Source organism: Macaca thibetana, chromosome 2, assembly GCF_024542745.1.
Source record: "Macaca thibetana thibetana isolate TM-01 chromosome 2, ASM2454274v1, whole genome shotgun sequence".
Taxonomy (NCBI): domain Eukaryota; kingdom Metazoa; phylum Chordata; class Mammalia; order Primates; family Cercopithecidae; genus Macaca; species Macaca thibetana.
The window spans coordinates 140943803-140958361 of record NC_065579.1 but is presented as its reverse complement, the minus strand read 5'-3'; the positions used below and the strand labels follow the sequence as shown (position 1 = coordinate 140958361).

The following is a 14559-nucleotide window of genomic DNA, read 5'->3' as shown; positions in this document are numbered from 1 at the left end:
CAAGAAAGCTCCCTGAATGATGGCTTCAGTATCCAGGGCTTTAGTGATTGATGTGTTTCATGAATTCAAATCATCTTGACACATAATCTTTGCTTTAACAACAATCAGAATTCTCTAGTTTAGGGTCTCTGTTTTACCAGCCTGATTATTTTAACTGCTGTTCTGGGAACCATCTCTAATGACCTTATTATCTATCCCAAATGTCACTGACTAACTCTGCATGTACCGCTCCAGGTAGAAAAGCTTTGCAACTTGGTACCAGGGTCGGAGAATGCCTTCTGTTTTGTTTCAAACACTTGTTCCCAGAGTATACTGCCTTATGTTTCCCCACATTGAAAATGAAGACCACATTTTGGTAAATTCTTTCGGTGTTTCAAAATATTCCTATAATTCCCCCTTACTGGCTTAGCATTTCACCAAATACCACTGAAAACCTGGAAAATTACTGTTCACTACATCTTCAAAATGACTTTATAGACCAGGCAGGGTGGCTCATGCCTGTAATTCCAGCACTTTGGGAGGTTGAGGTAGGTAGATTGCTTGAGCCCAGGAGTTGAAGACCAGCCTGGCCAACATGGCAAAACCCCGTATCTGTTAAAAGACAAACATTAGCCAGGTGTGGTGGGATGCCTATAGTCCCAGGTGCTGAGGAGGCTGAGATGAGAGAATCACCTGAGCCTGAAAAGTTGAAGCTACAGTGAGCTATGATCGTGCCACTGCACTCCAGCCTGTGTAACGGGGGTGAGACCCAGTCTCAAAATATATATAAATATATATACAAAAAAATGACTTTACAAACATTTTCTAAATAAGTCTGCTCCTAGTACCACCTTTGGAGGATTTCAGTCACCACCTCTTCATCCAGAGAAGTACCTGTTTGTCTTTGGAAAGCACTAGATAACTACTCTTGCACATTCAACCCAATTTTTTGTGCATTTTGGTTATTTGTTGATACCTGTTTTAGTGAAAACCTTTGATCCAAACCCACTGGCCCCTGAATGAGAGGTAAACTCTCTGGAAGGCAGAGGGCAGGATAGCAAAACCAATAGTAGAAGTGGTACTTCTTTAGATCCTAGAATAAAAAATATAAATAGGTTATTAGAATAGCACCATTAGCTTAAGATGAAACGCATCTATTAATGTAGCTTCACAAGGCCAATTAAGATAGCAAAGCTGACGCAAACCAAGTATGTCCAGCTTGTCAAATATCCTCATCCCCAGCAGAACTCATGATCAAATAAAGGACTTTTTAATTCCCAAAATAGTCTCATATACCACCACTAATAAAATGATGACAAACACAATATACTTTTTTGGCCACTTGCTAACAGAAAATGTGCAATATGTAATTGTTATTATCATCATCATCCTTTAACCTACAAAATCCCCCTGGGAGGTAATTATTATTATCCCATTTTATAAACAGAAAACTGAATCTTACAAAGGGGTAAAAAACCTGAACAACAATAAAAAAGATGGCAAAGGGCAGAGAAGAGATCAGAACTCTGCCTCCAAAACTTAAGCTTTTTTCCATTGACCATACATACTCAATGTACTATCTACAGGAGCACAACTTCCAAATAGTTACCATTCTCTTCACAATCAAAAAAAGTGCATGTTATTAAGGAAGCTGTGCTATTCACATACCTATGCATGCCTGAAATAATACAATATTGCTTTTGGAAATGCCTTAGTGGATTTAAGTCAACAACTATCAAGCCCTTGGTATGTATAAGGCAAAACATAAGACACTGACAATAAGATGACAATAAACCCCAGTCCCAGACATCAGGCAGCTCACTTTGTGGACAGAGCAGAGATAAAGTGAGTGCATGATTACAGCCACGGAGAGGCTCTAAGTAGTAAGCTGCATGGGTGAATAGAAGAGGTTACATCTTCACGGGTGTATCTGACCCATCCCCCACCAGGGTAGGTGACCCAGGGGAAAGGATTTGTGAGGCTGTCTTTGACTCTGTTCCCACTCATGCTAATGGCTCTTGCTTCAGAATTCCTACAGCTTTTGGGGCCTTAATTAAATTCATGGTAGTATTCCAGACATATGTGGGTATTTGGCAGCTTGCCTACAAGCCTGTGACCACTGAATATGAATGCAGTTTATGTGACTAATTAATATTTCTTCTTGAATCTTGCTAACAATTAAAATTGGATGGTTGTTAAATGACTTTTTATTGAGATATAATTCACATTCCATAAAATCCACCATGTTAAAGTATATAATTTAGTAGTTTCTTTTTAGTATAGTGATATGGTTGTATCATCCAGAATATTTTCATCACTTCAAAAAGAAATCTCATACATATTAGCAGAGACTCCCCATTCCCCCTCCTCTCATCCCCTGGCAACCACGAATCTATTTTCTGTCTCTATGGATTTGCCCAGTGTGGACTTTTCATATAAATGAAATCATACTAGATGACTTTTAAAATGTAAATGTATATGTAAACATGTGTACAGATGAGAAAGTCTAATAATGGTAGTTATTAGACTTTATAACTACCATTATAATTCTCTAATTCTGCGGTCTCTAATTCTGCTATTCACTGATCAACTAAGAACAAATTCCCTCTTCACAATGGCAAAATGAAGTACAAAACTGAAATTAATGAACTGTCTAGTCCTATGAGTCCTAAAAACAGCAGAAGTAAAGCAAAAACACCTCCAGAGATTATTTTCTCTTCTTTGTACTTAAATGATTTGTCATAACTGATCTTTAGTAAAAGGTTAAACAATTCAAGATGAAGAACCTCACAAATTCTTTTTTTTTTTTTTTTTTTTTTGGAGATGGAGTCTTGCTCTGTCACACAGGCTGGAGTGCAGTTGCACGATCTCGGCTCACTGTAACCTCCACCTCCCGGGTTCAAGCAATTCTCTTGCCTCAGCCTCTCGAGTAGCTGGCCGCCACACCCAGCTAATTTTTTTTTAATTTTAGTAGATACGGGGTTTCACTATGTTGCCCAGGCTGGTCTAGAACTCCTGAGCTCAGGCAATCTGCCCACCTCAGCCTCCCAAAGTGCTAGGATTACAGGCATGAGCCACCGCACCCGGCCGGACCTCACAAATTCTAAGAAACTTTATCAGGTCATCTTCAAAAGCCAAAAGGCTTGCATTTCTTAGGATTCTTTTCAGGATACAAAGGACCTCCATTAAATTAAACATAAAGTCCTTAGTGTCTGAAGATTTTAAAAAATAGATACTTACAATTTTGTTTTAAGCCAGGCTAATAATGCTCAGTAAACAAGGCAACAAGACCAACACACATACTGACTCTAGCAAACCTTAAAACTTTAAGTAAGAGCTAATGTTATTTTTCTCATTAAATGCAAACTGTCAGCATGTTCTACTAATGAGAATTCTTGGTAAAGAAAGTGTACTGACGTTCAAGTAACTAGAAATCTTTAACTAGCAATACTTACAATTTACCCCAGTAAAGAACCTACAGGCCAGGCGTGGTGGCTCATGCCTGTAATCCCAGCACTTTGGGAGGCCGAGGCAGGCGGATCACAAGGTCAGGAGGTCAAGACCATCCTGGCTAACACGGTGAAACCCTGTCTCTACTAAAAATATAAAAAATTAGCCGGGTGTGGTGGTGTGGGCCTGTAGTCCCAGCTACTCGAGAGGCTGAGGCAGGAGAATGGGGTGGAACCCGGGAGGCGGAGCTTGCAGTAAGCTGAGATCGCACCACTGCACTCCAGCCTGGGAGACAGAGTGAGATTCCGTCTCAAAAAAAAAAAAAAAAAAAAAAAAAAAAAATCTACAGAATTACCCAAACGTATAGACAAATTATAAATGCCAAATTGAGCCAAGTAATCAGACAAAAAATTTAAACATTTTTCTCTCTCCTCCACTATTACATAGAAAGCATTGTAACTGTTAGAAAATGTGTTCCTTGTAGATAGCCACCCACTGGCCTTGTTTGATTGCTATCATACCCTCTTTTGCCTTGGGCAATAAATCAGAGGCCTCCCCTACATCTAGGAATCCAGGAGGAATGGTGGGAGGTCGGGGAAGAACTTGGCAAAAAATAAAAAGTGGGAAAGAGGATTAATATCCAAAGCTGACGACACTGTGGTAAAACAGCATACTGAATCCACAGCAACATTACAGTGTTTATACGCCCGCTCCAAAGAACTTATTCTAAAGAAGTAAAATGAGCAGGAAAAAAGACCAATATGGCTAATATTATATATTTTTCAATATGCCACAGTATTTTTTTTGTTTGAGACAGGGTCTCACTCTGTTTTCCAGGCTGGAGTGCAGTGGTGCAATCATGGCTTGCTGCAGCCTCAATCTCTCAGGCTCAGATGATCCTCCCACCTCAGCTCCCCAGTAGCTGGAACCACAGGCAGGTGCCACCACACCTGGCTAATTTTTGTATTTTTTGTAGTGACAAGGTGTTGCCCAGGCTGGTCTCAAACTCTTGGCCTCAAGTGATCCACCTGCCTCAGCCTCCCAAAGTGCTGGTATTACAAGCATGAGCCATTGTGCCCAGAGTAGCATTTGTAATAATAGTGAATATTAGAAACCATCTGAATATATAACAGGAATCTATGGAACATACATTTGACAGAATGTTATATAGTCAATATAATAATAAAGGATATAAATTAGTTTTATATACACAGATATATATATACATATCTGTGTGCTGTGTGTGTGCACTTGCATGTGTGTATAGCTGGTATCTCTATAACCAACTCTTACCTTTTCCCTACTTTTCCCTCACCAAGGCCAGGTCCTTCCATCTACATTCTACCCCTTCTTCACTGGGCAGCACATGTTACCCTAATACGATTTCCTTTTCAAGGCTACCCTCAATGTTCATTTTAATTAGATTTCGCTTACAGAAAACATTTTTCTGACTTTAAAAAAACAAAAAACGAAAAAATCAACAAGCAATTTTGTGGTCAAGCTATGCAGTGTGATCTCCTCTAATCCAGAAGCCCCTTCCCTTTATTTCAATGGACCTCTGTAGGACGGTATTTAACAAAGGCGTTAGCAACAATGAAACAACATTCCCTGAACCTGACTGTATGATGCCCTGTTTTATATAAACTATGCAATTACTGCCAGTATGATCCATAGGGATGCATTACTGCCAGTATGATCCATGGGGTGAATTAAGTTAGCATCGGTAATAGGTGCCAGCACTATCTGGCCACTAATCAAATGAGCGTTTCGTTAACAGCTATTATTCAAATAACAGAAGGTAGTAGCTTCAGAGAGAAGAGCACACTGTTCTGCGGGTACACTGGGCTGAGCCAGGGGATCTCACCAGCCTCAGTGCAACCGAGAGCCCATTTACTTACTGCAAATGTCAAGAGGAGGAACTTGTTGAGGAGTACAGGATTTTCAAGAGCAGTGCCTGATTTTATGGATTCCCATATCTGCCAAAAGAAGAAAAGCGTCAAGGCAGGTTACCAGGCATCTCTGAGCTTCTCACTCCCAGGCGAAGTGTGGAGCTGAAAAGCACCAGGTTCTTCTTTCCTGCAGGCCCAGCACCACTTACCCCATACAATGAAGTGGGTTGTTACCTCACTCTGCCCACTTCACACTGCCTCTCTCCCAGCCACACTCCCTTCAACATCTAAGCCAAGTGAGGGAGCCCAGGCGCCTCCTCTCAGCAGATCTCAGCACAGAGGAGGCAACCAGGCCATTTTCACGTCTTCACAATCTCCTTCAGCAAATATTTATTGTCTACTATATACCAGGCACATCAGGGTTACAGAAATAAAAGACACGGTCAGTCCCTACCCTCAAGACACTCGCAGTCTAGAGAGAGAGACCGGCATAAACGTATAACTTCACCGCCATGTAGGATTTGCTGTCACAGAAGTGGGTAGAATTTATGGGAGGAATTCTCTGCAGACTCAGCTGGGGAACTGGGAGGGTGAAGAGCCTGGGAGGGGCTCTCAAAGGAAGTACTGTAAAATACACATAGGGGTTTCTTGAAGCCTTGTTTGAGATTATCTTACTCTGAGAGATGAAGAAAGAAGAGCAAACTTCAAATTTATGTATACTCAGCAAGTACTGAAACTAGGAGCAAACGCTGGTGCTGGTCAGCAGCTGTGGATCACAAGATGTTTTTGTAGCTAAGATTCGTAGCTAAACTTGGTGTTACTAAGCAAGACCAAACAGTTGCACTAATAAGAATCATTCCCTAAGTATGGGTGGAAGAGGGAAAAAAGTAAGCAGAAGTAAGTTCCTGCTACTGACATACTGGCCTTGGAGGAGCTGGACCACTGAAGAGAGGCTCCCAATTTCTGGTAAGCCGAGGGAGCATGGGGCAGGAGCTGCCAGGAGAATTCTGGGCCCCAGTTGAGGGGTGGGATATTCCTGTGGGGGTGGGGAACCTGCTTTTTTCCAAGATGATGAAGGCCTGACCCAACTCTTTGGAGACTCCCTTTTAAATGTGCAGCCAAAGCAGGAGGCCCAGGAGCAGTCAAGCCACAGGTCAAGAAAAACGACCATCCTCTCCTGAGTCACAGCTGCATCCATCCCAAGGGATGTGAGGGAAGCCTGCCTCAGGACCTGACCACTGCACCCACACCAACAAGATCCATGTCGTAATCAAGACTGGTATAAAGACTCCTTGATTAAAGCAGTTAGACAGGACTGGGATAAACTGCCCCCGCCTCCCATTTTAATTCCTCTCACTAACTCCAATGTAAAGAAGCAAAGGAAAGACATTCCAGGCAGAGAAGATATTGTGTTCCCAAGGAGAGAGGACAGAACAGAAAGTAGGTGGAGGGAATTACATGTGATTTGCTATGACAGACTCAGAGAATGCAAGGGCAAGAGTGAGAGCTTAGAAAGGACAAGAGAAAAACAGGGCCAGGCCACAGAGGCCTTGAAAATCAGATGCAGTAGATTAGATAAGTGAAGACACTGGAGAGACTACGTGATAATCTCCTCTACCGCATGGTGCACAGGATTGACAAGCTCTCCAAGGCACAATAAACAGAGTGCCCAGAGGCATTCAGCCACAGGAACACAACTCTCCGAGGTCTGGCTGCTTCCAAATGCTGGCTGGAGATGAGCAGCAAACTGATGACTTAACCTCTGCCCTGCCATGTTATTTCCAGCCTATCCCAGGTGAGAGCCTGGATGTCCTCTCCCTGACCTTCCTGCCAATACAGAAGGAGACAGCTGGAGTATTGTCTCTTGGGAAATACGCCCAAGCCCACAAGTGTCTTTAAGTTCCTATCATATGCCAGTTTCTGCAGCAGACCCATGTGCCTGATCACAAACACTGCACCTGCCAGGACCACAGGAAATATGACACATACATCACGTTTTCCCAGCTAACCTCATTTGCTGCTTGTTCCAAAAGGAGCTTCTTATCTGCAGTCTTGAAAGACTCGAGTGTGTTGGTGTTATACAGTGTTCCAACAGCTGGGCAGCAACGGGCTGGGGTGGGAGCACTCCTAGATACAAGAGAAACACGGTTAGCCAGGCACAGCTGGGACTCAGAGAGCCAGAGAGAGACAAGTCAACCACCACTGTAGTGGGAGAAAAAGGGTATTGCTCTGTAGGGCAAACAGAAGATTAACTGTATGTTTTCTTGGAAAAGATGAATATCATCACTCAAGAACTAAAAAACAGGCAACTGTATAGGGAAAACCCATATATTCCCTGTACTCTAACCTATCAGGATGCTGTTCTTCCACTGTCCCCCAAAGAGAAGTTCATTTCCTTTTTTTTCTTCTTTCCATCTTTAACCTGAGGGAAATATTGTTTGTTGAGCCAGGAACTGTGCACAGTTTGAATTCTTATAACAGCTCTTTTCCCCATTTAAAGGTTTAAGCAACTTGCCTAAGGTCACATAATAGGCAGAGCTTGAGTCTAAAACCAGAACTAGCTGAGCCCAAGGTACTGTGCTGTGCCTACGCCACCTCTCAGAGTCTCCCAGGCTTCAAGGTCCTGCTCTAATCTCTCGTCTTCTGGAAAGCTATCTCCACTTTCTCTGCTAAGAGTTGGCACATAAAACTCAGCGTAATATTTTTGAGCATTTTCAAGAACTACAGTCATACCCACCCAGCTGGAGGACAGTAAGCTCCCTGAGGATAGAAAGTACGTGTTCTCCTAACTGTCCCACAACCTAGCCTGCCCCAAACAGGGCTCTGCACAAAACTGCTGCTGGGCAAGCCCCTGATGGTTGTCTGAGTCTCACAGACAAAATGTCTCACACCTGGGCTACCTATCAATCTGTCATGCCACCAGGTTCACACACTCTACATTGCCCCCAAAGGCCTTACAGTCCTCAGAGTAAGCAAAGTCAGGAGAAGAGAAGAGGATTTGATTCTGAATATGAATTCAGATGTGGACAAATCTGGTCTCTTCTCTGAAATGATTAACTTGCATTTCAGAGTTTACAAATGTTAAATGAAAATATTCATTTCATTAGTAGCCTACTATTGTTGTCACAGTTAATGCAGACAGAATGCCTTTTTACTGACTGCACTGATGATAGCTGCATAGTTTAAAAGAACCTGTGTCTTTTCATTTAGAGTCCATGTAAAATTGGGTTTATGGGGCTGAAGTAGAAATCTAAACCTAGAACAGGTATGAAGGGGTACAATTAATGACATGGCTCTGTCAAATGCCATCTATCAGGCTCAATGACTCTGTCAAATGCCATCTATCAGGCTCAAACACCAAGTCCTCAGGGAAAGCTAGCTTTCAATGGCCAAAGCCTTCTCTTGGAAGCTATGAGTCAGCAAATCACAAGTTGTTTGTCACCATGCTCCTCCAATAAAAGAATATTTTTCATCCAGGTGAGATGAGGACATCCAAGCTGAGAGAGAGAAATCACAAAGGGAAAAGATTAAGCCCAGAGGAAAGGCAAAGAAAGCAGAGCAGTTGGTAAACTAGGCCTTCTACATTCAGACTTGGCTTTATGAAATTACTGCTGAAACAGGATGTGGAAACAGAAGGAAGCATGCTATGATCTAATTTGGACACAAGTACAGAGGAGGAAGGTGCCCTTCTTCCCAAACTTCCCAGGTGTGTAAGAGCCATACCAAAGCCTCACTCTGTGGAAGGAGAAAACTACATACCAAGAGCTCAAGCAACTGCAAGATGGCTAGGCTCCTAGTAGCATCAGCACTTATGCAAGTTAATTAGCCAGGACAATCGGGAGCTTCTGAGAGGCATCTTTCATGACTAAAGTTCTACCATGAGAGGTGGCAGGAAAATGAATTTAAAAAGTGATAATGAGAGAGAAGGAGCCTGAAACTTGGAGATAAGAGAATTTAGTTCAAATCTTGGTTCTGACCCTTACTAGTTTAGTTTCTTATGGTTCCATTTACATGAAATATGCAGAATAGGCAAATCCTCAGAGACAGAAAGTAAAGTTATGGTTGGCTAGGGCTGGTGACTATGCAGGAGCGGGGATGGGGAGTAACTGCTAAGGGTGTCTTTTCTGGGAGATGCAAATGTTCTGGAATTAGTCGTGATGGTTGCACAACTCTATGAATCTACTAAAAACCACTGAATTGTAGAGTTTAAAGGGGTGAATTTTATGGTATATGAATTATATCTCAACATAGGTGCTAAAAAGAATCCGAATTAGAAATTTTCTCCACATACTAAGGCCAACAGTGAACTTGCAATAATGCATATACTAACCTAGTAAAAATGGATCTCACAAAGGCCGGAAGACTGGACCTGCTTTGGGGACATCACAGCTAGACACTTGGCCTTCACTTCATTCAGTCTCGCAGTGGTGACTCGGGAAAGTGCTGGGGCTGTGTTGCACCAGTTATTTACACTTGGCCAACAGGCAGGCAGGTGGTCAGAACGGAATAAATCCTCTGGAAGAGCACCTGTGCTCTTCATACCTGGAGGAATCTACTTCACACACAGCTTCACATGCCCATAGGGAATGTTTGGAACCCAGAAAGCCACAGTCAGTTTGGGGTCATACTTCTTTGTCGTCTCCTGACTTCCCTAGCGATCACAGAGTTTCTGTTTGTAACATCCTCTAACACAGTCCACTAGTGTCTTTCTATGAACCACGCCACATATCCTTTTGACAGCCATGCGCTTAGACCGATTGTAATTCAATTAGACAGTTATTGAGCAAATAGTGCACCCCAGATCTGTGTTGGGTGCTGGTGATACAGCAGAGAATAAGAAAGATACAGTCTGTGCCCCACACATATGAGTGTGCGTAAGACTCCTACTTCCTTCACTACCTTTTCAGTTCTTTGAGGGCAAGAATTATGCCTTCTATTTCTCTAATTAGGTCCAACTTGAGGTTTAGAAAAGAAAAATTATTTTTTTTTCTTTTTTTATTTATCTTTTTTTTTTTTTTGAGACGGAGTCTCACTCTGTCGCCCAGGCTGGAGTGCAGTGGCGCAATCTCAGCTCACTGAAAGCTCCGCATCCTGGGTTCACGCCTTTCTTCTGCCTCAGTCTCCCAAGTAGCTGGGACTGCCGGCGCCCGCCACCATGCCTGGCTAATTTTTTTTTGTATTTTTAGTAGTGACGGGGTTTCACCGTGTTAACCAGGATGGTCTCAATCTCCTGACCTGGTGATCCGCCCACCTCGGCCTCCCAAAGTGCTGGGATTACAGGCGTGAGCCACCGCACCCGGTGGAACATTCTTTATCAGCTTCACATTGGTATAGAGATTGTCAATCAAAATCTATTTTCCTCCTTGTCAATAGAAATAGAAAGCACACATAACGTTTTAGCTGGGTTCCATGCTTCCCAGTCATCTTTGCTAGACAGGTAAGGCCACGAGTTCTCCTCAGTAGAATCTGAGTGGAGTGATGCATCTCCCTTCCCGCCAGGGCCTTTAAAAGACCAGGTATGTCTCTTCCACCTTTTTGCACCTTGGCTGTCTTTCCTCATTAATCTGTTGTTACCTGAAAGTGACAATTGTCTTAATCAGCACACAAATGCAAAGTCCTCAGGGATAATGGAGCCACGACATGGAAGAAGACTGGATCAGCCCTGGGCTATTCTATGAGCAAGAAATGAACTTCCTTTGTGTTTGGACCCTTACATTTTTGTGTCTGATTAAGCAGGATACCCTAACTCAAGACAGCATCCTCCAGTTTAAGACAGTTGGTGCCTGATAAAATACTACTCGACTGACAATTCATCTAATACAATTCAGAGAACAGGATCCTTGTGCTGCTGCCTGCAGAGATCCGTAAGACTCCCAGGGGCACAGAGTAGAAGGGATTTATCCAGTGCTATGCAAAGCTGAGATACTCTTGACATCTACAAGTGAGTACTGGGATTGTCAGCTATTCAACTGTATGTCATTCCTGTCTGTATGCCCAGCACCTAGCACATTTTATTATCAAGACACAGAGGAAGCAATCAATAAGTTTTCCTGAAATAATGATTACCTCTCCATGCTTATTACAGCACTGAGCACACTACAATGCAAATATTTGCCTTTTACTTCTCTCTCTCATATAGTAGAGGAGCTCTGGAGAACATATTTCATAAGTCTTTGTATTCCTAACACCTACACATCTGCACATTGTAGATATTCCTTCTTTGATAAAAAAATTCATAAAGACTTTCTCTACCAACCCATGCAGATACACAGCAATCAAAACAAAGATGGGGTAATAATAAAGGAAATAATTTGGAATAAAGAAATCAGGCCTTCTGAGAAGTCCTAAGCATTTTCACTAAACTTCCCAGCCATCCTAATAGGGACTCAGAAAGTGACAGACTTTTAAAACTGGAGAGAACATTAGAAAGCAAGAATCCATTTTAAAGATGAGGAAACAAAAGCTGAGAAAACTAAAAGGGCTTATTGAAGTATCACAGTTAATTAGCCATAGACTCCAAATCTTCAAACTTCAAATCCAGGGCTATTTTCACACAAAGGGGACTCTATCTTATTTCCACTCACCTCCCACTGTCTACCACAGTGCCTCGCACGCTGAGGGTATTCAATGGTTAAAGAAAAAATATGATGAGTGAAAATGAGCTATTTGTGTGAAAGTTATAGCTTGCAGGATCACAGATTTTCTTATCTCCTTTAACCAAAATTTTTAGATTAATGAAGTTTAAGATGCTTACATTTTGTAATAAGTTCAAACTTAACTTCTGTGAACTGTGTTTTTCTAATTAATTGTTCTAAAGAATAAAATCATTAAAACCTTATAAAACAAACAAAACTGCAGTCCAGTAGAAGGATAAGGATAGGAGTGAGGTTAGTCTGAGATAAATATGAGGCTCTCCAGATTATACAAAACAGACTACTGATGCTCCCCCGTACCATCTTCAGACAACTTAATGCTTGTACATTTCCAATATTTTCCTCGTTATATCTTAATGGCTCCAAAATAAGTTAGTTTGCTGAAACAAGAGAGAGATTATTAGGATTTTATTTCTTTTGACAGGTAACCACAAGGAATTTACAATGGAGCAAGAAAGCTCCAAAGGGAACGAGAAACACCAACACATACATTTTTAAAGATACAAATACTAACCTCATTGTGGATGTACGTCATACTTTCAAATTTTGCAACTGAATTGAGATAAAGGGGGAAAAAAAGTATTGATTTTCTGAGACTAAAAAAAATTCTAGGGACACTTTATTTTAAATATCCTAATATTTGACTATTGCCACTTTCAAAAGCCAGAAAGACCTTATAAAGACTTCTTCACCTTCCTAAAATTCCCCATCTTGATATTGCTGAGGTACAATAAAGCAGAAAAACCACTGTAGCCTTTTTCAATTCTCAATAATCTTAAAGGCCCTCATCATGGTTTCAGCTCCACCCTCTTTCTCAAACTGAATTCTTAAGGATCGCAATGACTTAATCAATAAACACAACAGCCCTCGCGTTGACCCCTGTGCTTCTGACACTGTTAGTTTCTCTCTCCCTCCAGAAAGCATTTCCTTCTTTGGTTTCTGTAACACTTTTCTGGTTTTCCTCTGACAACCCCTGTGTCCTTCGCTAGATCTGTATCATCTTTCGCCTCCCTAATCAGAGCCATTCACTGTTTGCACCTTTTGTTCTTATACTATACAGATCCTCCTTGACTTACCATGTCCTGATAAACTCACCATAAATTGAAAAAAAATCATAAATAAAAACTCTATTTAATACGCCTAACCTGCCAGACATAGCTTAGTCTAGCCTCTCTTAAACGTGCCCAGAACACTTACATTAGCCTACAGCTGGGCAAAATCATCTTAACACAAAGACTGTTTCATAATAAAGTGTTGAATATCTCAGGTAATTTATTGAATACTGTACTGAAAGTGAAAAAACAGAATGGCTGTATGGGTCCACAAAGTATAATTTCCACTGAATGTGTATCGCTTTCTCACCATCATAAAGTCAAAAAGTCATTAAACCACCACAAGTTGGAGACTATCTTTATTCTCTTTCTCCTCTACCTGGATGTCTCCCAAATCTAGTCTAATCCTCTCTCCCCAACTCCAGTTCCTCCTGGACATTTCTAGTAGATACTGTCATCTCAAACTCAACATATTCTAAACCAAACTTGTCTCCTCCTAAATTTGTATCCCCCTCCTGGTTTCTCTATTTCTGTAGAAGATAGCAAAATCCCCATAGCTACTCATACTGGGTTTCAGAAATACATTTGTAAATACATTTTTTTCTCTTGCCCCTGCTTTCTAAATTTGGCTAGGTGTGACCCTGGGCAAGCCATTTTTACCATTCGTCCCATGGTTTCCTCATCTGAAAAAGAGAAAAATCACACCTGGCAAGTCTGAAAGAACAGATGTTTATGAAACTGCCTAATTAAGTGCTCAATAAATGTGTCTCTTGGCTGGGTGTGGTGGCTCCATCCTGTAATCCCAGCACTTTCAGAGGCCAAGGCAGGCAGATCACTTGAAGTCAGGAGTTCGAGATCAGCCTGGCAAATATGGTGAAACACTGTCTCTACCAAAAAAAAAAAAAAAATTAGCCAGGCGTGATGGCACGTGCTTGTAATCCCAGCTGCTTGGGAGGGTTGAGGCACGAGAATAGCTTGAACTCAGAAGGCAGAGGTTGCAGTGGGCTGAGATTGTGCCACTGCATTCCAGCCTGGGTGACAGAGTGAGACCCTGTCTCAAAAAAAAAAAAAAAAAAAAAAAAAAAAAAGTGCCTCTTCTCTCCAGCAACTCCCCATAGCTCCCAAGTAGATAAAAAAAATTCTTCAAGGATATATCTATCATATTCCTTTACATAGCACTATAATGCCTTGCACAGTGGCTTGTATACAGAAGTAGCCTAATAAACATTCATTGATCAATGCCCATAGACAAGCAACTAAAGGAGTGAATCGAGAGAGGTATCAAGAAAAGATCACAAAATATTAACTACAATCAAAATCAAGAGGGATATTATCTATGTCTCAATCAATCTAGAAGGCATCTGGCACCTAATTGGCTCTGATATACGTGGTGAAAAATGAACCAGACAGACCTAAGCATCTAGCATTCACCTCTATGGGAGGTATAAAAGAATCACAAGGGGGCTGACTCTGCTCACCGGGAGCTTCCCTAGTCCTCCTGTGGTCCACATATGAGGGAGGTAAGCATGCTCATTC

General features: G+C 41.7%; 1 protein-coding gene across 5 annotated transcripts in view; it reads right to left on the bottom strand.

The window, feature by feature from the left end:
- The window catches only part of ATG7 (autophagy related 7), a 268195-nt gene that overhangs the window by 231015 nt on the left and 22621 nt on the right, over positions 1-14559 (bottom strand). For all 5 annotated transcript variants that reach the window (XM_050781456.1, XM_050781460.1, XM_050781457.1 and 2 more), the window contains 3 exons: positions 7328-7445; positions 5328-5405; positions 956-1072 (listed from right to left, as the gene is read on the bottom strand). In XM_050781456.1, the coding sequence (XP_050637413.1) occupies positions 956-1072; positions 5328-5405; positions 7328-7445 (313 nt within the window). The remainder of the gene's footprint in view (positions 1-955; positions 1073-5327; positions 5406-7327; positions 7446-14559) is intronic.